The sequence below is a fragment of the Sinocyclocheilus anshuiensis genome, unplaced genomic scaffold, assembly GCF_001515605.1.
Source record: "Sinocyclocheilus anshuiensis isolate Anshui unplaced genomic scaffold, SAMN03320099.WGS_v1.1 scaffold1644, whole genome shotgun sequence".
NCBI lineage: Eukaryota > Metazoa > Chordata > Actinopteri > Cypriniformes > Cyprinidae > Sinocyclocheilus > Sinocyclocheilus anshuiensis.
In genome coordinates, this window is record NW_015557451.1 from 1,027,744 (window position 1) to 1,054,513 (window position 26,770).

The 26,770-nt window shown below is 35.4% G+C and overlaps 2 protein-coding genes across 5 annotated transcripts in view; both read left to right on the forward strand.

Moving 5' to 3' along the window:
- LOC107679288 (menin-like) overlaps positions 1 to 5,491 on the forward strand; it is an 8,657-nt gene extending 3,166 nt beyond the window's left edge. The window contains exons 4-10 of one of the 2 annotated variants that reach the window (XM_016474811.1): positions 523 to 651; positions 850 to 890; positions 1,008 to 1,095; positions 1,185 to 1,321; positions 3,914 to 4,052; positions 4,156 to 4,329; positions 4,413 to 5,490. In XM_016474811.1, coding sequence (XP_016330297.1) covers positions 523 to 651; positions 850 to 890; positions 1,008 to 1,095; positions 1,185 to 1,321; positions 3,914 to 4,052; positions 4,156 to 4,329; positions 4,413 to 4,913 — 1,209 coding nt within the window. In that variant the 3' untranslated portion in view covers positions 4,914 to 5,490. Of the gene's footprint in view, positions 1 to 522; positions 652 to 849; positions 891 to 1,007; positions 1,096 to 1,184; positions 1,322 to 3,913; positions 4,053 to 4,155; positions 4,330 to 4,412 lie in introns of both variants that reach the window. The other variant, XM_016474812.1, reaches the window with a different exon arrangement.
- A 695-nt stretch (positions 5,492 to 6,186) lies between these two features.
- Positions 6,187 to 25,787, forward strand: LOC107679285 (mitogen-activated protein kinase kinase kinase kinase 2-like). Of its 3 annotated transcripts, none has more exons than XM_016474805.1 (32): positions 6,187 to 6,513; positions 9,831 to 9,888; positions 10,324 to 10,414; positions 10,783 to 10,847; positions 11,990 to 12,045; positions 12,147 to 12,194; positions 12,721 to 12,763; positions 12,912 to 12,984; positions 14,914 to 15,045; positions 15,134 to 15,196; positions 15,324 to 15,405; positions 15,772 to 15,879; positions 16,695 to 16,773; positions 18,864 to 18,922; positions 19,077 to 19,123; positions 19,213 to 19,251; positions 19,630 to 19,663; positions 19,741 to 19,900; positions 19,983 to 20,152; positions 20,658 to 20,699; positions 20,903 to 20,987; positions 21,130 to 21,209; positions 21,357 to 21,417; positions 21,923 to 22,046; positions 22,123 to 22,181; positions 22,311 to 22,414; positions 23,354 to 23,525; positions 23,743 to 23,811; positions 23,905 to 23,991; positions 24,094 to 24,164; positions 25,195 to 25,250; positions 25,355 to 25,787. In XM_016474805.1, the coding sequence occupies exons 1-32, from the start codon at positions 6,421 to 6,423 to the stop codon at positions 25,440 to 25,442; spliced, it is 2,598 nt and encodes an 865-aa protein (XP_016330291.1). In that variant the 5' UTR covers positions 6,187 to 6,420; the 3' UTR covers positions 25,443 to 25,787. The 3 variants fall into 3 exon arrangements, with proteins under 3 accessions (XP_016330291.1, XP_016330293.1, XP_016330294.1); XM_016474807.1 differs by having other exon boundaries at positions 19,741 to 19,891; positions 19,980 to 20,152; XM_016474808.1 differs by lacking the exon at positions 9,831 to 9,888 and having other exon boundaries at positions 6,448 to 6,513; positions 25,355 to 25,786.
- The last annotated feature ends 983 nt before the right edge of the window (positions 25,788 to 26,770 follow it).

The window sequence follows — 26,770 nt, forward strand, 5'->3', positions numbered from 1 at the left end:
AACGAGCCGTTTTAGGTAGGTGTGGCTGACTCTTAACTTTTATAAAGAATATCTCTTTGGATTTGAGACTTTAGTCTTTGCAACTTTACAGATCTTCTTTATGCACCAAGAGCTTGTAACACTCCAAAGAGAAAGGAAAAATTGAAATCGCATCACAACTGTTTTCAACATTGATAATATTCAGCTATGTTACTTGAGCACCAAATTAAAATAATTTGTGAAGGATCATGTGACACTGGAAATTCAGCTTTTCCATCACAGGAATAAATTACATTTTAAAATATATTAAAATATAAAAAGTTATTTTTAAATTACAATAATAATTCATGCATTACTGTTTTACTGTATTTGTTATCAAATAAATGTAATCTTGGTGAGCATAAGAAAAACATTAATAGATCTTACTGACACCAAATTGTTGAATAGTAGTGTAAATGTTAAACAGTTCTTTAATTTTGGAATTGCATGTTATAAATCTGCTCCTCGTTTTTTCTTTTTCTTTCTTTCTTTCTCTCTTCTTAGAGCTGGTTATATCTTAAAGGCTCCTACATGAAATGCAACCGGAATATGGAGGTAGCGTTCATGGTTTGCGCCATCAATCCGTCTCTAGATCTGCACACTGACAGCACAGAGTTACTCCAGCTCCAGCAAGTAAGTCTTCAAATTAAATTAGTTTTAAACTTTCACCACAGCATCCTCTGTTTCCTGTATTATATTATATTTCATCTCCGTGTTATGTACTGTAATTGTAACTGTAATTACGTTGGCATATACATTATGTAAACATGCATTTTTATCTTTCTATTGTCATTCAGATCATTTTTAATGCATTTTCTTTTTTTCTTGCAGAGGCTGTTATGGCTGCTATATGATCGAGGGGATTTGGAGAGGTGTGACACATTTCTAATAAATCAGACAAATACAGAGCATGGCTGTAACCCATGTGATCTGATTACTGTATATAACTCTTTCTGAATGTTTGTTCTGTTGTATTGGGCATGTTGAAGGTATCCTATGGCAATGGGCACTTTGGCCGACCTTGAAGATCAGGAACCAATGACTGGCAAGGAAAGCCCTCTCTCCATTCACCTAAAGGTATATGATTTTAGCTATATCAGAGATATTTACGAGGTTGACATTATTAAAGATCACTAATCTGTATTTTTTTTTATTTTTTATTCCAGGCTGTCGAGTCGGCTAAAAAATATTACAACAACGAGCACATATACCCTTTCATGTATCTAGCAGGGTATTATTATAGGCACAGAAATGTCCAAGAGGCTTTGGGTTCCTGGTCAGAGGCTGCTTCAGTAATGCAAGAGTAAGTCAAGCACCATAGAAATCTGAACATTAAAGGGGTCATATGATGCGATTTAAATTTTACCTTTCTCTTTGGAGTGTTACAAGCTCTTGGTGCATAAAGAAGATCTGTAAAGTTGCGAAGACTAAAGTCTCAAATCCAAAGAGATATTCTTTATAAAAGTTAAGAGTCAGCCACACCTACCTAAAACGGCTCGTTCTAACACGCCCCCACATACCTACATCACTATGTGGGAAGATTTGCATAACGCCGCCCAAATGTTCACGCAAACGCCATGTCGTGAAGGCGCTGTGTGCTTCGTTGTGAAAGCGAAAAAGTTCAAATTGGCGAAAAATTCGGCCAATCACAACGCACTGGATAGCTGGGCAATCAGAGCACACCTCGCTTTTTCAGACCGATGAGCTTTGTAAAAATCGACGCGTTTCAGCAAGGCGGGGCATAGAGGAGAAACAATAATGTAATGCACAGGAAAATAATGTGTTTTTTGAACCTTAAACCGCATAAACACATTTCATTACACCAAATACACAAAATAATGTTCTTTTTAGCAGCATCATTATGACCCCTTTAAATGATATTGAATTTTTAGTTGTGTCTGATGAAGTAATAATCAGACACAACTAAATAAATTTTCTCAAATTTAATTGTACTTCAACAGCAGGGGGCAATGCTTTTTTATTACTGTTGCATAAATTTTATTGCCAAATTAGTCTGCTTAAAACTTCTTAAATCTAAGTAAAGAGAAAGATTTATTTAAAAAGGCTAATCAATCTCTAAACATAGAATGTGTCTATTACTGCTGCACATTCATGATTAGATGGCAATACGATAACTTCTCAAGCCTCTTGAATGTTTGTACTGAATGGAAAATGTGGCGTTTGCCAGCATTGTCTGTTTTGCCTCATGCTGTTTGTCTTTAGAAAGCTCGTTCCCTGTCTTACCCTTGGCATTGGTCCCTGTCAAGAGAGACAATCTGTACTTTCCTCCCTCTAAACACAGTGCAGTGGACAGAGTACTAAAAATACTTTATTCTAATGTCCTGAAGGATGTCTGCACAAAGCATGCCTAGAACTACTGCTCACTCCCATCCACTTCCTTTTCCTGCTCTTCCTGTTTCCTCTTCCTTCATGACAACATTAGCTCCTACCCTCTGTCCTTCTGACGTGTTTTCATTTTGTTTGTGCTGCTTTGAACTATGACAGACTTGCTGCATTATAAACAATGCAATCATCAATAATCATTGATGAAGTCTATCTATCTATCTATATCTATATACACTGTGTGCACAATTATTAGGCAAGTTGTATTTTTGAGGATTAATTTAGTTATTGTACAACTACAGTGCTCTTGGTCAATCCAAAATGTTAACAAACCCTCAAACCTTAACATTTAAGTAGTAAAAGTGAAGTTTTGGCGTTCTTAAGAGAATATCTACATGTACACCATTATTAGGCAACTATTAGTGTGCAGAATTATTATGCAACTAAATGAAAAGCAAAGATCTCACTTGTTTATTTTCACCTGTTAAAGTGAGAATAATAAACAAACTCAATTTACAAATAAACATTTCTGAAATTTCAAAAAGAAAACCTCAGTGACCAATATAGCCACCCTTCTTTTCGATAACAGTCACAAGCCTTCCATTCACGGAGTCAGTCAGTTTCTTGATCTGGTCAGAATCAACTTTGTGTGCAGCCGCAACCACAGCCTCCCAGACACTGTTCAGAGAGGTGTACTGTTTACCTTCACTGTAAATTTCCTGCTTAAGAAGGGCCCAAAAGTTCTCAATAGGGTTTAAGTCAGGTGAAGAAGGGGGCCATGTCATTAGTTTTTCATCTTTAAGGCCTTTACTGGCCAGCCACGCAGTGGAGTACTTTGATGCATGTGATGGAGCGTTGTCTTGCATAAAAATCAAAGTCTTCTTGAAAGATGCAGACTTTTTCCTGTACCACTGCTTGAAGAAAGTGTCTTCTAAAAATTGGCAGTAGGTCTGAGAGTTGATTTTGAGTCCATTTTCAACCCGAAAAGGTCCAACTAGCTCATCTTTAATAATACCTGCCCATACCAGTACCCCACCTCCACCTTGCTGGCGTCTGAGTCGAAGTGGAGCTCTGTGTCCGCGTATGCAAAAGTATTTAAACAAATGCGGTGCAGAATGAAAATGTTCCTCTTTTTAATTTGCAACATCGTCTAAAAATATATTTTTATTTTTGTGTCTGTGCCCATAGGCCAATCATTTTTTTCTGTCCAAAATATATGTTGTAAGTAGTGAAGCTCAAGTAATGCATTTTTAAATTGAAAAATATATTTAGTTTCAACCTTCATATGGTAAAATATATACAGAATAATTTCAAAATAAATTTTCAAAAATATACAAAACAAATGGCCAAAATATATTGGTAGAAAATATATTTATGTAAATATATTTTAGCTTTTTCTTTGTGTGTGTATATTTTGGAAAAAATGTGTATATATATATATATATATATATATATATAAATGATTTTTTTAATGGAATTTAATATTGCTTCAGTCAAGTCAAGAACAAAATGTAATATTTAATTCCATTACTTGTTTTTTCTTGGTCTATAGTTACAACTACTGCAGAGAGGATGAGGAGATCTATAAGGAGTTTTTTGACATCGCTAATGATGTCGTTCCCACCCTTCTTAAAGAGACAACAGTTGGTGCTGAAAGTGGTGGCGAAGGGGCTGATGAAACGGAAAAGGAGGTCTTGTTTAGTTTTGCATAAAAAAAAAAAATATATATATTATTTAGAACAAAGTTGTAAACAATTCTTTCTTTTGTCCTCTATTCATGCTTTTACCTCAAAGGACCAGCCAAGACAGGTAGCTGCTTTGTCTGCCCTTCAGGATCCAGAATGCTTTGCTCACTTACTTCGGTTCTATGATGGTATTTGTAAATGGGAAGAAGGAAGTCCCACGCCAGTGCTTCATGTAGGCTGGGCCACCTACCTGGTTCAGTCCCTTAGTCGCTTTGATGCGCAGGTAAAATCCCTCGATTTTCTCCATTTCAGGTTTCGTTAAAAGGGCATTTATTAACCACACTCTATATTTTCGTTCTTTCTCAGATCAGGCAAAAAGTGTCAATCATCACCAAAGATGCAGAACCAGTGGATGACGATGACCAATCCAGTGAAGACCTGCGTGAGGGGCGTAGACGGGTCCCGAGGCGAGAATCCAAGTTAGATGAACAAGCAGGACCATCATCTCCAAGTGCAGCATTGCCTGCTCAAAATCCAGTGCCCAAAAAGGTGGGCGGAGAAGGAGGACGCAGACGTTCCTCTGCTGGAACTCGAGGTAAAGAGTCTGATGGAAAAAATGAGCCCTCATCCCCAAGTCCCACACCTTCTCCTACCCAGCCACCCATAGTGCAGGGAGGGCCGGTGGTGGTTTTCCACAGTGAGAAGATGAAGGGTATGAAGGAGCTGCTCTCTGCGGCCAAGATCAACTCTAGTGCCATTAAACTGCAGCTCACGGCCCAGTCCCAAGTGCAGATGAAGAGACAGAAACCCACACCTTCTGGAGATTACACCTTGTCCTTCATGAAACGCCCTCGCAAAACTCTTTAAAATGACCCATTTATAGTGTTTTTTTTCTTATTTTTTTTCTTTTACATGTTCACCTGGAGTGAAGTTCATTCGTTTACTTGCAAATTGACTCTTATCAAATATTTTGATAAGCTGATGCTGAGTTTAATTTAAACTTACAAGTTGGAGTCAGAAAACCTATCATGCACCAGCAATTATGCTTTTTTATTTTATAGTGTAAAGTAATTTTATTGATTTGCCTTAATTTTGTATTATTACAGTACGTTCTATTAGATAGAATTCAAATTACAACAAGCCAAAGTGATTATCTTTTGTTTGATCAGGATTTTAGAAAAGATGCTATTTTTTTTTTTCAGCTAACATTTTGTCTGCAATACAATGAACATGTATTTGCTTCACAAGTCTAATGTGTTGAAAATAAAATGCTATTTTCAACCTATATATATGTAGGTCTTGCACTTGATTTGTTATTGTCCACATAACTGCTGGGTTTCATATGTGGTCTCAAGGTTATAGTGTCAGTAAAGTATCCTTTTGAAAAATGCTGTGCTTCAGTTAAAAAACAATTTTCTTGATGTGAAACTGTGTTTTCCTCTAAATAAACAACTTGAACTGAATAAGTAAGTGTTTTACTGCCCATTATTTACTGTCACCCATGTTGTGAAGGATTATTGTATGTAAACAGCTGCAACGTGGTCGCCCATTGATGCAATGCTTAGGTGATGGGTGAAGACCGCTCGTGTTTGCGAATCGGTTCTTTAGAATTGTTCATTTCAAAGAGCCTGTTCGAAAAGCATTTTTAAAGGTGATTCTTTTACGTCACTGAGGTCGCTGACATTCCGCCGTGCTCTAAACTTTCCAATGAAGCCACCCTATGCAGGCATGTATTGTGGTTTATTTTTGCGCTTCGTTTTTATTTCGTTTTGTTAAATGGTGTTTATTGCAATTCCACGTGCCCAGCTTCACATTAAACATGAAGGTCGAACCTTAGAACATTTTCCATTTTAATTAAAAACTACTAAAGGTATTATTTTTACTAAACATGTTTTTTTGTACGTTTAAATACAATTCTATTTGTTATAACCAAGTTGTGAATAGGACGTGTTCGAAAGAGACCATTGTCGTTTTCAACCAGTCAGCGAATTGCTGACTCGAGAACCGCTCGGACCTGTTCAGTCCTATTCGTTAATGAATCGTTCGAACCAGTTTTGCGAGCCGATTCATTGAAAAGATACGACTCCAAAGAACAATTCGTTCACGAGTCGGACATTGCTGATGCGAGTCTGCGGTTGCGCTAGTGTGAGAAGGACAGGCTGAAAGATTACAAGGCAAAGACCGTGACTGCCCTGATAAACTTGATGTGTACATGATTTTTTATTTGTTTTTGCTTTGCGTTATAATTAAATTAAATACGTTTTGTTATTACATCTTTTGATGACAGCGCACCAGGATGAGATGAGTTTACTGCACATCAAACTGTGTGACAGCTGCTGTCATGAATAAGTGAAACATACAAAGAGCTGCGGGCATGAATACGATAGGAGTTTCATTTTTAGATCCCTTGGATGATTATGAGATTATTCATCTGATCGGGAGCGGCACTTATGGAGAAGTCTTTAAGGTGAGAAAGAAATTCAGTGTTTTTTTTTTATGCAAAGGTTATTATTTGGAAATTGCACGAAGTGTTTACGCATGTATGTAATGTCTATGATTTAATGCGTCTTGCGCTGTCAAGTTTTCGGGGAAAAAAACCTTTTGTTCTGGGAGACTAACAAAAATGTACCAAAAAGGATTGAATGACTTGTCTGTATTGTATTACTGTACAAGGAGTGTATTACTTTGGACATGATATCCATGCCATGTTTTTAGACATCATAGTGCCATTATTATCTGAAGTACTAGTACCATGATGAATATCTATGAGAACCATGATATGATTATCATTCAGCACCATGTTAAATGTCAAAGTATCGTCTGATACCATGTAAGGGGATCCTTGCTGATGTTGACATGATTTTCCTTTACTCCGTTGTTGTTGTTAATTTCCTTGTTTAGGCTGAATATTTCAAGAAACCAGACCCATGATGTTAGTTGACAGACTGGATTGTTTAGTTTACTAGAATTCACAGCATGTGTGCGGAGAGACACACTCTCCATCCAACACAATGAACTCAAACTGATGCACACAGACTGACATCCACATACTATTCATTTTTATTTTGTCTAAATGTCAATTTGTTAGGCCATCTAGGTATTTCCTCAACAAAATATGTAACTTCAACATGTTTTCAAAATACAAAACAGCCCTGTATAAACAGAAAAGCATAGTTTAAAAATATATCGGATATAAAGTAGTTTGCGATTTTAAAGTAGAATAACATATGGTTGGCTCAGAAATTTGACTTGATTGAAGAGCAATCTTACTGGCACAACCACAACATTTGTAGAATGTTACAAATCTGGACTTTAAAACCATGTAGGCCTCCCTCAGGTGTGGTAGTGTTCTTCTTCAAGAAGTTTGTAAGGTGTAAATATGTTGTTGGCTGTCTCTTTTATATATGTTTAATATGGAGGTTGTGTCACTCTTGTGTAGCAATCCCTAACACAGTCCACTTTATCATAATTCAGTGGGTGAGCCAACAACCCTTACAATGCCCATCTTACAGTGCACAAAGAATCCTTTCTAGTGTCCTCTAGCTCTCTCAACTTGGACTAAAACTAAAATATTTCATACTGAGGATTCCCAGCTGCATTTGAACGAAACTGTCTGTTTTGCATTTGATGGACTTGTCAGGTCTGACTATGCCAACATAAAGAATAACAAGCTTTGGAGATTTCTGGTCAAAGTGTGGACAGATATCCAACCCGAGCCATTGTTCTTGGGTTGTGGCTGCGTTATTTCAGGTTGCAATGTTAAACCATTAAGAGAACGTTGCACTGTCGCTTCAGTCATGACAGGAAGCTCTCTGGCATGCCAGGAAAAAACAACAGGAAGGCAGCTCAGTGAAGTTCCAGGTTTTGTCCAGAAATGCTCGATTTGTTATGTTTATGAGTAGCCGAAAGCAAAAATGGAGGTCCACCTTCCTGACTAACTTTTTTTGTCTGATGGTTTATATTAAGAATAGGCCCGATCATAAGTATTAAATAATCTGCTCTGTATTTATAGCACATATTTAATGTGCATAAGTTGCCTATTTACCGCAGCAGTGTACACCAACATGGAATTTTGCTTAAAATTGACTTGCCCTCAGGCCATCCAATATGTACATGAGTTTGTTTCTTCAATGGAACAAATTTGGAGAAATTCAGCATTACATCACTTGCTTACCAATGGATCCTCTGCAGTGAATGGGTGCCGTCAGAATGAGAGTCCAAACAGCTAATAAAAAACATCACAATAATCCACAAGCAATCCACACTAGTCCAGTTCATCAATTAATGTCTTGTGAAGTGAAAAACTGCATGCTTGTAAGAAACAAAATCCATCAATAAAGCATTTTAACTTTACTCTGTCACTTCTGTCCAAAATACCAGTCCATAATATTTGTTTAGAACTGTTTAAAGCTGTTTTCACTTGTAAACGGTGCTTGATCTGTGCATATTTCTTTTTTTGATTCAGACGAGACAACTTTTTCATTGGAGAAAACAATATTATGCAGTTTGAAGTCAAAAGTGTGGATTTGTTCATTACAAACATGCACGCAGCTTTTCGCTTCACAAGAGGTTAATTGATAGACTGGAGTCATGTGGATTACTTGTGTATTAATGCGATGTTTTTATCAGCTGTTTGGACTCTCATTCTGATGGCACCCATTCACTGCAGATGATCTATTGGTGAGCAAGTGATGTAATGCTGAATTTCTCCAAATATGTTCCCATTAAGAAACAGACTCTTCCACATATTGGATGTACACTGAGTACATTCTCAGCAAATGTTCCTTTTTTTGGGTGAACTATTCCTTTAATTCCACAGCTTTATGAATTTGATGAATCCTTGGCAAGTGGTATTAGTGGTAGTAGTTATAGTAAATTGATAGAATCCTTCCTAGATGGAATGAGTGACTAACTAATGGTGCAGCATCATACAGTCTAGAAAGATGAAGAACGTCAGCTCCCAGCAGTAGCTACAGGACAAGGTTACAGTCAAGGACGGAGCAGGCTGCCACTGACACTAGGATATTTGTCATTAAGATGCCTGCCAGGAGAGCTGGATCTGTTCCTGGCTTTTCTACAGCATCCCGAGCATTTCACCAAAGTAAACATGGCCTTAAAGTCGCATTTACTCACCTCTATGTTACATTTAATAAATTTTAAAATATATTATAATAGGAAACAGTTATTTTATATTGTAATAATAATTAAAGTGAAGTGAAAAGTGGCCAAGTATGGTGACCCATACTAGGAATTAGTGCTCTGCATTTATCCCATCCAAAGTGCACACACACAGCAGTGAACACACACACACACCATGAACACACACCCGGAGCAGTGGGCAGCCATTTTTCGGTGCCTTGCTTAAGGGCACCTCAGTCATGGTATTGAAGGTGGAGAGAACGCTGTACATTTACTCCCCCCACCTACAATCCCTGCCGGTACGAGACTCAAACCCACAACCTTTGGGTTACGAGTCCAACTCTCTAACCATTAGGCCACGACTTCCACAACTTCGATAATTCATATTATTACAGTTTTTTCTATATTTTTGATAAAATAAATGCAGCCTTGGTGAGCACAAGAGACTTCTCTCAAAAAAAATCTTAACAACCCCAAACATTTGAATGGTATAGACATATTAATATAAAATTTGTGCACAGTCACAGATGCATGTACTGTATATCAAGAGTTATAAGTATCCATTTTTTAGTTAATATTGTTGTAAAAGACAAAGTGCAATCTGATTTTCCAGTTCATCATGCAATATAATGTACTTTCTTTCAGGCTAGAAACATTAGGAGCTCAGAAATGGCTGCTATCAAAATTGTTAAACTGGATCCAGGTGTGTGAGTAGTTTTAATGTGATAAGTTTTTGACCAGAGCACATTTACATATTGGGAGATTTTCATGCTTCAGTGCTGTAGAGAACATACAGTAAACATTTAGAGGCATATGCTGTTTCTAACAAATCTCTCAAAATTATAGGGGTTTTATTGGATCGATTCCTTGTATGAAGGATTTATATTATAATGAGCTCTAGAGTTACACATAATTATAGTTCTCAAAAGCCTCCCTGTCATGCACTACTACTACTTTAAAAATGATTGGACTGCATTGTGTCACATGCAAAGTTATTTTTACACGGCTCTCTGGAATAGTTGTTTCAGATTTGTCAATCACTGCATTCTGAAGTAAAATACCTTAAATATTTTGTGATTATGGACAATTTGTTTGTTCAGTATACACTCTTTTTCTCATTCTCTCAATGCTTTTTCAGGTGATGACATCACCTCCATCCAGCAGGAGATAACAATGATGAAGGAGTGTAAGCATAAGAACATTGTGGCCTATTATGGCACTTACCACAGGTACAGTAATGTTTGTGCCTTGCCTGGTATGTATCCAGTAGTTGTCAGGGCATAGAAAGGTGCATTCCACAACATGTTTTATACCCCTACAGGCAGAGTTACACAATCAGATATGAAGCACAAATCACCCAGACATGTTTAATAGAATTTATAAATAGCTGCCGAGGTGTGTCAGCACATGCTCTAGATGACTTGTGCATTCCCGAATATTATTTCAAAGGCATGCATTCCTACTTACAAGCTTTCAAAATGTTTGAGATTCTTGTCATGTTTGTAAGCTATGTGTGTGCGCGTATGTATCTATTGAAAATGTTTTGTGTGCATTGACTCAAAAAAAAAACATGCTCTGAACTGTTCAACTTTTGTAGGAATAATAAATTGTGGATCTGCATGGAATACTGTGGGGGAGGATCATTGCAGGATATCTACCAAGGTATACAGTGAATAACACATAGTATTCTGTGTAAGCATTGAGACTTTTGAAAATCATAGGAAAGAGCTATTATTAAGCATCTTAAAGGAATTTGCTGAAAATGTACTTATCCTCAGGCCATCCAAGATGTAGATACATTTTCTTCGAAACAGATTTAGAGACATTTATCATTACATCACTTGTTCACAAATGAATCCCCTGCAGTGAATGGGTGCCATCAGAATGAGAGTCCAAACAGCTGATAAAGACATCACAATAATCGACATGTAATCCACATGATTCCAGTCCATCAGTTAACGTCTTGTAAAGGAAAAGGTGCATGTTTGTAAGAAACAAGTTCACTGTTAATGTGTTTTATCTTTTAACTGTTGCTTCTGGACAAAATATGAGTTCATAATAAATCCAGTAATCCATAATAACGCTTCATCCAGTGAAAAAGTCCATCCCCTGTTGTCCTCTCACATCAAAATCCACAGACATAGTTGTTTAGAACTGTTTTAAGCTGCTTTTGCTTGCGCTTGCTCTGTGCTTGATTTGTGCATATTTCTCTCCTGATTCAGACAAAACTAATTTTTACTGGAGAAAGCAGAATTACGGATGGAGGACTTGTATTTTAGTCAGAAGCAATGGTTTAAGGTTAAAAACATCTTAATGATGGCTCTGTTTATTACAAACATGCAGCTTGTGGATTATTGCGATGTTTATATCAGCTGTTTGGACTCACATTCTGACAGCACCCATTCACTGTAGAGGATCCATCAGTGAGATGTAATTCTAAATTTCTTTTAATAAAGAAACAAACTCATCTGCATCTTGGATGAACTGAGGGTGAATACATTTTCAGCAAATTTTCATTTATGGGTGAACTATTCCTTTAAGCTTCTTAAAGTAATAGATCACTCAAAAAAGAAAATGCATTACTCTTACATTGGTCCAAACCCAAATGACTTTCTTACTTTTTTTTTTTTAATTTGGGATGAAAAAACTACATAAAAGGAGAGGAATATTTTCCAAAAAAACACTATAAATTTCAGTCTGTTCCTTACAACAATTCCATCTCACATTTTTGTGGTGAACTATTAATGACTGCATTTAACCACTGCCCCAGTTAAGTGAGAGTTAATATAATATGCCCTTCACAGTAACTGGACCTTTAAAGGAAAAACAGATTGCTTACATCTGCAGGGAAACTCTCCAGGTGAGGCTAATTCATTATTTAAAAAGCTCTTTAGAGGCACAAATCTTTCCCAATGACACATCCCTTCATTTTGAGAAGACTTCTGTTCTTGTCTTACCCAGGGTTTGAATCATCTCCATGAGACAGGCAAAATACACAGAGACATTAAGGTGGATGAGGCTTTTCTATATTGTACTCTACTGTTGAAATATTTGGGGTCTTTAAGATTTTTTAAATGTTTTTAAGACGTCTCTAATGCTCACCAATAGTAATTTATTTGATTAAAAATACAATAAAAAGTAATATTGTGAAATATTATTACAATTGAAAATAACTGTTTTCTATTTTAATATATTCTAAAATGTAGTTTTCAGCAGCCATTGCTCCAATCGTCAGTGTCACATGATCCTTCAGATATCATAATATTTTGAATGGAAATTGTGAAGCATTTTATTCAGGATTTGTTTGAAATAGAATTTGTTTGTCTTTACTGTCACTTTTGATGAATTTAATGCATCCTTGCTGAATAAAAGTACTAATTTCTTCCCCTTAAAATCTTACTGACCTCAAACTTGGATACACTGCCATTCAAAAGTTTGAGGTCAGTAAGATTTTGATGATGGTGGCAATGTAGTGGGTATGGTGATTTTTATGTTCAAATTGTTAATTAAAATATAAACCTCTCTTCTAATATAGGGAGCTAATATTCTTCTTACTGACCGAGGAGATGTAAAATTGGGTAAGTGTTTTGATGTGTTATTGAACCCTAAGTACACTTGGTTTTAGACACAGACGTCTGAAGCTGCACATTTTGGATTATTGTATCCCTCCCTCTCTTTCTCTCTCTGTCTGTCTCTGTCTCTCTCTCTCTCTCTCTCTCTCTGTAGCTGATTTTGGGGTTGCGGCTGAGATCAGTGCCTCTGTTGCCAAGAGGAAGTCCTTCATAGGAACTCCCTACTGGTGAGCTGTCTGCACAGATTTTTGCCCTTGAGTCCTGCAGAATCACACTGTCTGGATTGTCTTGTTTTAAAACAGTTAGCACGCTGTCTCTTATGATTAGTACAAAGGAATAGTTCACCCAAAAATTGATAATTTACTCACCCTCATGTCATTCCAAACCCGATTGACTTTCTTGCTTTCATGAAACACCAAAGAAGAAATGACTGGGCTGCATTTCCCAAAAGCTTTTGGGAAACACAACCCAGCATGTGTAAATGATGACAGATTTTTTTTTTCTTGGGTGAACTGTACCTTTAAATCTATCTCTTTACGCCAAAAACTCTGCTTAAAAAACTGTAGCTATAGCATATCTACTCTACTGTTCAAATGTTTGGGGTCAGTAAGATTTGTGTTTGTTTGTTTTGGAAAGAAATTTGTACTTTTATAATTTTGTACATTTGATTCATCAAAGAGCACTGAATAAAACATACTAAAGTTTCATAAAAAATATTAAGATGCATAACTCTTTTCAACACTGATAATAATAAGAAATGTTTCTTGAGCAGAAAATCAGCATATTAGAATGATTTCTGAAGGATCATGTGACACTGAAGACTGGAGTAATGATGCTGAAAATTCAGCTTTAACATCACAGACAAAAATTACATTAAAAAAAATAATAAAATAGAAAACAGGTATTTTGAATTGTAATAATATTTCACAAAATTTAAGGGGGTCTGAATACTTTCCGTACCCACTGTATATGCAACCAACAAGAACACCATAGAAATCACATTCTAACATGTTAAAAAAATTATGATCACTGAATATCGATTAATATTGTCCAGATTTATGAATGTTTACACTGCTATTCAAAAGGGGTCAGTAATTTTTTCTTCATTTTATTTCATTAAGAAAATAATACTTTAATTCTGCAAAAAATGCATTAATTAGTATTTCAAATAAATGCTGTTCTTTTGAACTTTCTATTCATCAAAGAATTCTGGAAGAAAATGTATCTCAGTTTCCACAAATATATTAAGCAGCAGAACTGTTTTCAACATTTATAATAAGAAATGTTTCTTGAGCACCAAATAAGCATATTAGAATGATTTCTGACCGATTGACTTTCTTGCTTTCATGAAACACCAAAGAAGAAATGACTGGGCTGCATTTCCCAAAAGCTTTTGGGAAACACAACCCAGCATGTGTAAATGATGACAGATTTTTTTTTTCTTGGGTGAACTGTACCTTTAAATCTATCTCTTTACGCCAAAAACTCTGCTTAAAAAACTGTAGCTATAGCATATCTACTCTACTGTTCAAATGTTTGGGGTCAGTAAGATTTGTGTTTGTTTGTTTTGGAAAGAAATTTGTACTTTTATAATTTTGTACATTTGATTCATCAAAGAGCACTGAATAAAACATACTAAAGTTTCATAAAAAATATTAAGATGCATAACTCTTTTCAACACTGATAATAATAAGAAATGTTTCTTGAGCAGAAAATCAGCATATTAGAATGATTTCTGAAGGATCATGTGACACTGAAGACTGGAGTAATGATGCTGAAAATTCAGCTTTAACATCACAGACAAAAATTACATTAAAAAAAATAATAAAATAGAAAACAGGTATTTTGAATTGTAATAATATTTCACAATATGACTGTATTTTTGATCAAATAAATACAGTCTTAGTGAGCATAAGACAGTCTTTCAAAACATGAATAAAACCCCAAACTTTTGAATGGTAGTGTGTGTGTGTGTCTGTGATTTTTATATTACATTTACAGGTTTTATAACAATACAGAAAGAATACATGATCAAAAAACATTTCCATATGCTGACTGAATTAATTCACCCCTTTACCCTTTACATTTTCCTAAAAGACAATCGGACTGACAGCAGGCTGTGAAGTATCTAATGGAATTTGTCTTTGTTTTGTTAGGATGGCCCCTGAGGTGGCAGCAGTGGAAAAGAAGGGTGGATACAACCATCTGTGTGATATCTGGGCAGTGGGCATCACCGCCATTGAGCTGGCAGAGCTACAGCCACCTATGTTTGACCTTCATCCCATGCGGTCAGAATGACTCGTTTAATTAATTTACGAGAACAGAAAATACCCTGGTAACAAAGCATTTTTGAACTGAGTTTTTTTTCTGTTGTAGTGCTCTGATGCTGATGTCTAAGAGCAGCTTCCAGCCTCCCAAACTAAAAGACAAGAGCAAATGGTGAGACTCAAAACCTCATAGAAAGAAATGACATTTCTCTTAGAAATGGAAAAAGTAAAGAAAAGTGCAAGTTTTCCTGTGAGTACCTGACATGATTGGTGAGAGGTTTGTGTCCTTGTCTTTGCAGGCCTGCAGGGTTTCATAGCTTTGTGAAGATGTGTTTAATCAAAAGTCCTCGCAAGAGGCCGACAGCAGAAACTCTTCTCCAGGTGATAGATGAATCAAACTCAAAAATCAAAGTTAATATTAGCATTGCTGCTGAATATCACATACCTATAATAACTTTTCTCATGTGATCACAAGACGTGTTCAAGCTTTTAAGGGAACATGTGTTTTAATGTATTTATTCATTTTTTTTTTAAAATAATTAGAAAGGATGCATGTCATGTATATAACAGATCTAAGTAAAAGCTATGATCAAATCTGGATTAGTATTGGCTGATCAAGAAAAATCTGTGATTGTTTTTTTGCTGAAAAAAAATCCTGAATGGAGCATCCCTACAAAGAAACATTAAACGTACAAATTTTGTATTTCTAGAAAAGTTGATAATTTTTGCCACTGTCTCTCTCCCAAGCACCCCTTTGTAACACAGTTACTCTCCAGAAAATTAATGATTGAGCTGCTGGACATAGCAAGTAACCCGGACCTCCATCATCCACCCAGTCCTGAAGAGAATGAAGAGGTGAGAAGAAGACACACTTGCATTATGTTGGAATTACTGTAATTATGAGATGGCAACTCTACTTTGAGCTATTCATGTCCTCTGGCTCAGAAATGTTTTTTTTTAATGCAAAACTTTAATGCTTGCATAATTATGGTAATTTTTACATGACTTGAACACAGGAATACAGGGTAAGGCATATTTAATTTCTGACAGAAATGACAATGAGGCTGTGAGGGACAGAAGTACAGTACTTTCACTGTACAGTATTGTGGTTTAACAACATACCGATTGTTCAGCTGACAAAGCATCTTTCCTGAAGAAACGTTTAGTAGACAAAAACTCCATAAACCAGTTTTGAAAGTTGAGTTGTAAAAATTACATAATTTAGGACCTTTATACAGTGCGTGCCATTGTGAATACTGTAAGTCTGTCCCTCACAGCCTCATTTTCATCTGTGTTAAATTCAATATGGCGTCTAACCTGAGCTGACCAAAAGTCTTCTGAAAGTTTTTTTTAAGGCAGGTAATTTAATTTCATCATAAATCATTAAGCAAAAAAAAAAAAAAGATATATATATATATTTAAAGCATTCTTGAGCTTTCAAATTACTTCAAATTACTTAAATTATTGAAATTTACTTTCAAATATATGTCATCAAAAAGTATTTGTTCAAATAAGGTTAAATAAAGAGAAGCACATGATTCAGGATTATTGGGAAACCTTTCCCTTATCTATGAGGTCATTTAATTCTTTTTCCAAATATTCATGTCAGAGTTCAGTTTGTCAAAGTGTACAGTTTTTTTTTAGTGGCAATATTTGTGTGTGTGTTATAGGCAAGTGATACAGCCCCAGATACAATCCAGTCTAAAGGGAAACATATGCCAGTGGAGAGAAGTTTATCAGAAGAACAATGTAAGTTCTGGTTATCACTGTCCTTATTTGCAGCGGAAACTGAACATAAACATTTACACTTAACATACAATTAGCATATTACAATACACACTATTCAGTCCTAATTTTTTATATACATTTTTTAATATCATCTGTATCAGCCAATATTTTTTTTTATATCCTATATAAAATATCCATCCTATATTCTATTCTATTTTTCTTTTTCCTTTTTTTCTTTCTTTTTTTTTTGAAGGACATTTTATTTGGTCAATTTGGACAAGATTTGGTAAAATATTTATTATTTAAATATTATATGCATCTTATTTGCTATCATTAAATTGTATTTTATGTAAGGAATAATTCACGGCTAGCTGTGCATTAAACAATTTTATTGCATGACATGGAGGCAAAGAACCACCCGACACGAAGCGCGGGGCAGTGTAGACAACAAGTTTCTGTGCTCATGAATGTTTCTGTGTGTGCGTAGCACGATCTCCGATCTCTGTGTGCAAGTGATGTGTGCGTGTGCATCAATGAAATTGATTAAACTGACTTGGAACTACAGTACCTGTGCATTAAACGGTTTTAATGTACACCTGCTAGCCAATCAGAATCAAGTATTCAGACAGACCATGGTATAAACTTTATACTTTACATTATACCAGAATCAGTCATTAAAAATGTATGATACGCAATCATTTATTATCTGTAGAAATTAGTAGTGAACACATTTTTGGCATATAATGTTTCTTCATTATATGTATTCATCTTTCCGTTTTCTGAAGTTCACTGTCACTCCAATGTCAGAGCCATGTCTATTTTCATTACAGCGTGTGCATGATTAGAAAGTTTAATATATGGATGTGTAGCAGAGGAGGTGCTGCTTTAACAAGGCTGCTATTGAGCATAGCTTCAGTGATGTCAATAGGCACACAACTCATAGAGCTGGTACTGTTTAGCACACGTCTATGGCATGTCCTTCTCATCCCCCTCACACACTCACTCGCGTGAACTGGATCCAGTGGTCACATTCGAGGCCAAGCGGAGAGTGTGATGCGTGTGTGTGTGTTATTGTGTGGCAAGTCGATGCCACTTTTACTGAGAGTCCATTGTCAGGCATCTTGACTGTAAGATTACAGCATTCACAGGCAGACGAATCAGGCAGACAGACAATGAAGCTTCTTTAGGGCAGATGAGGAAGTGATGTTCAAACTACTGTATGAAGTTCTTGGAGGTCTCACATACAGTGGGTACGGAAAGTATTCAGACCCCCTTCAATTTTTCACTCTTTGTTATATTGCAGCCATTTGCTAAAATCATTTAAGTTATTTTTTTTTCCTCATTAATGTACACACAGCACCCCATATTGACAGAAAAACACAGAATCGTTGACATTTTTGCAGATTTATTAAAAAAGAAAAACTGAAATATCACATGGTCCTAAGTATTCAGACCCTTTGCTCAGTATTTAGTAGAAGCACCCTTTTGATCTAATACAGCCATGAGTCTTTTTGGGAAAGATGCAACAAGTTTTTCACACCTGGATTTGGGGATCCTCTGCCATTCCTCCTTGCAGATCCTCTCCAGTTCTGTCAGGTTGGATGGTAAACGTTGGTGGACAGCCATTTTTAGGTCTCTCCAGAGATGCTCAATTGGGTTTAAGTCAGGGCTCTGGCTGGCCATCTTTCCCTCGATTGCAACCAGTCGTCCTGTCCCTGCAGCTGAAAAACACCCCCACAGCATGATGCTGCCACCACCATGCTTCACTGTTAATAAATGCTGTTCTTTTGAACTTTCTATTCATCAAAGAATTCTGGAAGAAAATGTATCTCAGTTTCCACAAATATATTAAGCAGCAGAACTGTTTTCAACATTTATAATAAGAAATGTTTCTTGAGCACCAAATAAGCATATTAGAATGATTTCTGAGGGCCCATATTTCACAATATTGCTGTTTTACTGTATTTTTGATCAAATAAATGCAGGCAATGTCAGCATAAGAGACTTTTTTCCAAAAACATTAAAAATCTTACTGACCCCAAACTTTTGAATGGTACAAATATGTAAATGAAGAATACAAATGTGTAATATGTGTTTGTTGTTTGTTTCAGTTGACCAGGTTAAGTTTACCGCTCCCAGGAGAAAAGAGACTGAACCATATCCTGACCTGGTCAGTTTTATTGCACTCTCTTAGTGAGGTTCTCTTTAAGCCAATGAGGCAAAGAAAACACAAACCACATCCTACCACACTTCATAAAGTACTCTGTGTCATAATTCATGGTTATCACTCAGAAAAAAAAAATTAAGTATGTTTATGTTCTCAGGGATCGTGTGATGATTGGAGCATATCTGGAGATGAACCAGAGTCACCGTGAGTGTTGATTGATGTGGACTTATAATTGCACTACAGATTTAAACAGTTATTATAACCTTTCATTTGAACTATATTCATTGCTGCAGGGGTCTTTTGGAAAGAGTGGAGGAGGAGTTACAGCATAGGTGGGACATGCTTATATTGTGGTGCCACCTTGTGGAGTGGCATCTAATGCAAGAAAAACAAAACGAAAACAACTATATCAGCTAAAAGTGAAATTATGCATTGATTATTATATATTTTTTAAAAGATATATAATTTATATGTATGTATGTGTGTATAAGCATAGTGTTAAATAGTTATTCTACTTTCCTTCTTCTTCTTCTTCTTTTTTTGTTTTTACAATTATTACAATTACAATTTTAATGTTTAATTATTATTTTTTTTTAATCTTTTAATGATGTTCTCTTTGGTTATCTATTATGTTCACCTGCAGAAATATACTTTGCACCATGTGTATACTAATATTTTGTCATTCACTTTGAACTGCCTTTCTCTTTCAGGAGCTTGACAGTGAAAAGACACTCATATTTTGAGGTATTTCATAACCTGTCCTAATGATTAATTTATGATTCTATAAAAAAATTATGCAAGGCTTTTCTGATGTTTCATAGTGGAGTAAGAGGAAAAGTGGACTGTTCAGCCCACCACCTGTCTCTGCAACAACATCACTTCCTCCCATGAGCTCTTTAGACTCTAATCTGGAGGACAAGGACCTTACGCTTCGACCCAGTGCTACTCTATGCCCTGAAACTGTATTAAGTCCAAAATCAGGTATTACTATCTTCACATGCAGGACACATAGGAAATTCGCCATACAAAGTTGTAAAACATTTCTCTCTTTGTGTTTTGTCAGCGTTGTTGAGGTGTTCAGGCAGTCAGGATGTGCGGCACTGGTGCAGTGACCCTTATGTTCCTGATGGTAATGACACACAGGACAAACAGAGGACTCTTACAAGGACTTTGAGCAGAGACACGGCTCTTTCTCCAGAGTGGAGCACCATGAGGAAGAAAACAGAGGACTCTGTGAGTTACACAATGTTGGAAGTTACAAATAACAGACTTACACTTATGTGTGCTTGTATCCCACACTTTAATACATCTCAGCTACATTAATGCCCTTTTATCAAACACAGTGTCAGATATAAAGAACTGATTCACATGCATTCCTTGTGCAGATTTTGTCTAATTTAGAATGGCTAGATGCCTAAATATATCAACATCAAATTGGTAATTGAAAAACCTACATTAGTCAACCACTATTAAGTAATTTTTAATTAATTGGTTGAAACATTATTAGATCAAATATTTTGGTGTTATTTCATTATATCTAGCACATTATTTGGTTAGTGTAGTGCTAGATGTTTCAGCACCATGGACAGATCTCAAAAACCCACTACATATTATGTTATTTAATACACATTGTGTATGTTTTTCTGAGTCACTAAAAGTATTACTGACACAAAAGTATTACTGACAGACTAAAATATATAGAAACTGTTCCTTGTATTTTTTAACCATTAATTCACAGAGAGCAGATTCTCACGGACTTCCTCCCACTCCCCAAGTCTATGTAAGTTTAACCACCTAATAGCACCTTTTTAAATGTGTTAAACCTGGCTATTACTAAATTGACAATTTGCATAATAATTAATGACTAGTTTGTCATTAATGTAATTTTAGGCCCAGTATCTATGTATGAACCTAAGAATTCATCTTAAAATTTACATCCGGTATACTGTATTTATGAAACATTGCATAATTCATTTTGCATAGATGGGGGCCTGTTTTACTAAAGTCTTTAATGGATGTCCCCTGAAAATTCATTGTGCAGAGACATGGGTTTTGCCCAAAACAAGAGGTACAGATTTTCTTCCATCCTACTGATGCAGAATTTGAATGAAAGTTTAATTTAAATGTAGATTGAAAAACTTTCCAGCATCAGTAATACAGAATCAGAGTATTGCTGAATTCTGTTTGATTTCTCAATCCGTTCCTCACAGATCAATATTTAATTCTGGGTGCAGAGGAGGGTGTTTATATCCTTAACTTAAATGAACTGCATGAAGACACTTTAGAAAAGGTACTGCTGGCTACTGCATCTGTGTGTATGACAACATTATGATTTAGTATTTTGACTCAATAACTGTTTCTGTCATAAAATACAACACAAGAATGAAATCTTATTTTTAATGATTAATATGTTTTTACCTCCTGATCTCTATTGCAGTTGCTTCCACAGAGATGTACTTGGCTTTATGTCATGAACAATGTCTTAATGTCCATCTCTGGTATGTAACATTTTTACAGATGTTGTGATGTGATACCAGTAACAGCCCACCAGTTTTAGAAATTACATGCTCAGAAATTACAAACTGTGTTAGCACTGAATTAAAAAAAAAAGAAGAAAAGATTAAAGTACTACAGTTTTTCCTCAAGTTGATAAGACACTAAAATGCCAATATCTTAAACCATAATGCCATTTTCTAAAATAAATAAGAATTTCTCTAAATTATGCACATAAGTTGCAAATTTGTTAAATGTTTTATTCCAAATTCTCAAAACGTACATCGTGGTAAAGTAGAAATCCGTTATGTATTATGGATATTGTCAAAATCCAAACATCCATTAGATTAAAGATTAAACACAATATTTTTAAACAGACATCTTTATTTTAAAAGTTTATTTGAGATTTGTATAAATAAATGTATAGTTACAGGAAATTGAGAAAAACTGTACATCTAATGTACTCCTCAGTGGTCTGTAAACTTCTATTCTATTCTATTCTATTCTTAGGTAAGTCGTCTCATCTCTACTCTCATAGACTGACAGCTCTGTTTGAACAGCGAGGGCATTTACAGAGGAAACAGGGTCACATGTCCCTCGGCACCAACCGCTTCACGGAACGGATCATCCACAGGTCACAGAAACACATAAAAGTTTAATAATTCAGCTTATATGTTGTTCAATTGGAACTCAAAATAATCTTTTCACAGGAAGTTTGCCGTGTCAGTGAAGATTGCTGACACTAAGGGCAGTCGGAAGTGCAGTGTGGGTGAGGACCATTTGCTACGTCATAATAGATCAATGTTTATTCATTTCATCCTGATGAATGTCTTTGCTGACCTTCTGGTTAAGATGGAAAAATACTGAAAGCCATGTTTTCTTGATTTTTCTTCATCAGCTCGTAACCCTTACACAGACAGCACGTTCTTGTGTGCTGCAGTTCCCTCTGGTCTTGTGCTACTGTTGTGGTATGAACCGCTGCAGAAGTTCATGCACCTCAAGGTAATAATAGTAATCCTATAAAACCTACTATATCATATTTGATAAATGTCTAAAACCTCTAAATTATCAACAATTAAAACTTTGCTGAGAAACCTGTACACACTCTTTTGCATATCTCCTGTCATCTGATTTATAATTTGTATTTTTTAGCAAATAAAAGGCCCTTTGCACCTTTGGGTTGTGGTTCACATATCTTTTTGGCAAGAAATCTATAACGATTTTTATAAAGTAAACAAGAATCAATTTTATATTGTTAGTAATATTTCAAGATGAACACTTACTGGACTGAAGCAACTTAGATTTACTTTATTATCCATACATCATTTGTAAAACAAATAATATATAACAATATGAACATCAAATATGATAAGACATACTTTTGAGGAACTTGTACATCTATCAATCATCATAGTATTACATTATATGTTTTGCCCTTCATTAAAAGCAATCAGATTCAAATCAGAATTTCATCTTACTTTCTGGCGATAAAAATATCAGCAGCTGCACCAAAATGCATATTTTTGCTCTATTTGAGTGTTTTTCCTCCTTTAGTATGAGCACCGTATTCTCCTATATCACACTATATGAGCCATAAAAGTCTAATGTATCAAATATGATACTAAAAAAAAAAAATACATATATTAATTTTTTAAGATTTTATCTAAAAGTTCAACAAACTGTGCCATTTCCAATAACATTTCTGACTATTATTTCATATGTCAAACTTTACAGGGTTAATAGACTCACTTTTCTAATGTAACATTAACTTTATTTTAATGTTTAATTTACAGTTATAATATATGGCAATTTTATTTACAAGTAAATACATTTATTTCTACCAAACAAACATTATTATGCTTTCCCTAACAAGTGCTTGTGTAACATCTGGTAGTCGTTCTCTCATTATATTTCTCCTTTCTTATCGTCTTCTCATTGAAGCACATTGCCATGCCCCTGCCGGACCCACTGCCCATCTTTGAGCTGCTGGTGTTAATGACAGATGAGCTTCCTCAGCTCTGTGTGGGTGTCCAGGAAAGCCTCCAACAGCAAAACGAACGACAGCTAAAGTTTGACATCATCCATCTGAATGGCACGCCAAACCCTCAGCAAGGTAAGTGACTGACTGACTGACTGCTGGTCTTGCATGAATTCAGAGCTGAAGAATTTCACAGCAAACATCATATTAAAACCCATTCCTATGAACTCAACAGATTTCCCCCCTCACAATCAATAAAGAAAATATGAAAAACATGCACATTTTGTATGGGCCTACTGTGTTTTATTCACTGAAAAGTGTGTGAATGTGTGATCTTTGTGTCTTTCCTTAGACTGTGAGACAATAAGAGCTGTACAAGTGACACAGCTGGACAGAGACACAGTGTTAATTGCACTGGAAAGTATGTATGATTTATATGTATGATTAATAAATGAATCAACTTCTAAAGCATGCACTGATACTTATATTGTAAATGAATCCTCTTGTCATCTAGAAACAGTGAAGATTGTCAATATGCAGGGTGTCCCCAGCAAGGAGTTAGCATCTGAACTGGAGTTTGACTTCCCTATCGAAACTTTAGGTACAAACCTGACAAGACATTAAAATACAGTATTTGTTCACAATGAAATTATACAGTGATTTATACAACCGGCATAAGTTTTCATGTGCTGTTTTTCAACAGTTTGTTTAGAAGAAAGTGTTTTAGCTTTCTGGAAACATGGGCTTAAAGGACTTAGTCTTCACAACTGTGAGGTAAAGAGTTCTGATTTTTTTTGTGGATTTTAATAGACGTCAGTCAGGGTAGCGCTGTATTTAATTGTAGACAGAAATGAAAACGATGCCGTGGACTGCACAGTTTTTTCACACCATAATGATTGTTCAGCTGATGAAATGTCTGTCTGAAAAAAAGCTTTCAATAGACAAAAACTCCATAAGCCATTTTTGAAAGTTGTGAGTTGTGAAAGCTTTATACAGTGCATGCCTTTATAAAAACTGTAAATCTACTCCTCACAGCCTCGTTTTCATTCCAGTCAAAAATTAAAAATGGCGTATAACCTGACATATGTCTATTTCTGTATTGTCATCATTTGTTATTTTTTAAGGGGAGACACTGCAGGCAAAAAACACAGTTTTTTCGTGCACCTGTCAAGTTTCAGATTTTGGGCTTTTTGGTTTTTCATAAAGTGTTTTTTCAGACTAGTGGAAAGAAAACATCCAAAAGACACTGTTAAGTGTTTCTTTTATAGCACTTTATCTATTTGTGTCAATAGATTTCAATTACAATATTACATTTTTATTCCTGTCTATATCCTGAAGGTTTTTACAGAGGGATTTGTTCATATATAATTTGCCTTGATTATATACAACATTTTATTCCCCCCAAAATTGTGAAAATATAGTGTTTTCTGAATTATGGAGTGACAAAAATTAGATACCCAAAATTCCCTCTGTAAAAACTTTTGACTCTAATATGTCAAAAAAATTAAACAAGAATTTTGAAACTGACATCATCCAGTGTTTAGATTTTTGTAGTAGAAATGTATGCAAATTAGCGCATATTTCCTTAAATAATGACTCATTTGCATATTTAAACCTAACATTTTAGAAAGCTTGTAATACAAAAATATTTCAAATTATCAATGTAATCAATCAGCTGAGTAAGTAAGGCGATAACTATTAGTTTTTTTTTTTTACCCTATTCACCTGCAGTGTCTCACCTTATTAATAGTTGATAAATTTACTGTGGATTAAGATCTAAACTCATCCTCATGTGACCTTGCAGATAACACAGGAAATCTCAGACAAAAGCCGTCAGTTCAAAGTTTTAGGCACGCACAGGTATTGACTTTCTTCCTCCGCCTTTCATTGTTTTTCCTTTTAACTTGAATAAAAATTGCATTTCATTCTTCTTAATGTCTTTTCTCCCCAATCTTGGTTTACAGAGACATTGTTTTGCAAAGCACCCCAACGGAAAACCCTTCAGCCACTAGCAATTTATATATTTTAACGGGTCACGAGAGCAGCTACTGAGGAAAGCCAGTGGACAGAAACTGTAAATAACATGCATGACAACATGATGGGCATTTGAGAGCCAGAATGCATGACAACTTTTAATACAGAGACTTTCAGAGCTGTGCACCTGCCCTATGTGTCTGTGCGAACACGGTCCTTCAGTCGATCTCACTGGTACACATTGTGAGGGTACAGAAAGGAAAACCCAAAGCCTTGGCTCTTTTATTTGTCCCCCTAAAGGTGTTTTTGTCATTGTTGTCAATGAATTCTCGTATGAAATAATCTGGATTAAACAATTGTATTTAAATGAAAAAGATCATGTGATAATTTTGTGATGGAAAGATTGTGATAACTATTAATAAACTGATACAGTAAATCCAGACTGAACCAGACGTCTTTTAATAATCACATCCTGATTTGATTTTTAGTAAAGAGTAGGAAAATAACAGATGAGTTTGTATAGGTTTACAGGACAGTGTGGAAATAAGATGAAATTCAGTTCATCCTTCCCTGTTAAATGCTCTGTATTGTTGCTTAATTTTTAATCACTGAGTCAATCCTCAAGAGGGAGCTAAAGCTTAAAAAATCGAAACTGTTGACCTACCCCCCCCATATATATATATACATACATACCATAATACTATAATATTATAAATACACACAAATTTAGAATTATATTAGCTAATATTTTATAACATGTTAATATTATTATATATAAACAACCTAATAGTTCAATATAGCAGCAGATGTTTAATGCCATATTAAGGCCTCATGGGTTTGCTTGAGGTTATTTCTGAATAATAACCTAAATAAAAACTTTGTGTCTGTAGATATGTGGATTCTCATCTATGGGTGTGTTCTTTTTTTATAACAATAATAATAATAATAATACTCATTGTCAAGTTGTGAAGAAAATGTAGCCGCAGATTCAACTTTACATTTCTTAAGTTACATATGGTCATTTATTTAAAAAGGTTGTAGTTTTGTTCCACATAGTCACATGTTTAATATGTGGTTGCCAGAAACACCTACTCACACTTGCAGTGCAAAAGAGGTCTGAATATGCAATGGTCTTCTGCTTACTTTTCCGATGAATTAACACTGTGGTCATGAAACATTTCAGAGGCAGTGTTACACCTATGACTATAAAAAAAAAATGCGCCTGCACTTTCACTCACATGTACACACAGGATGTATATCTGTCCCACTGTGACCTGTTTCTCTACGATTACTAAATATGGTGCTAATGTGGTCGATAGTCGTTTCTGATGACCATCTTTAGAAAAACAAGAAAACCACAAACTGTTTTCACACAAGCAGCACTTCATCAAAACAAAAACTTTTAG

Coding starts and splice junctions, on each gene's coding strand:
- LOC107679285 (XM_016474805.1), top strand. CDS start 6,421: ATGAATACGATAGGAGTTTCATTTTTAGATCCCTTGGATGATTATGAG. Junction 10,415..10,782: donor TATTATGGCACTTACCACAG/GTACAGTAATGT, acceptor CAACTTTTGTAG/GAATAATAAATTGTGGATCT. Junction 23,812..23,904: donor AGTGTTAATTGCACTGGAAA/GTATGTATGATT, acceptor CTTGTCATCTAG/AAACAGTGAAGATTGTCAAT.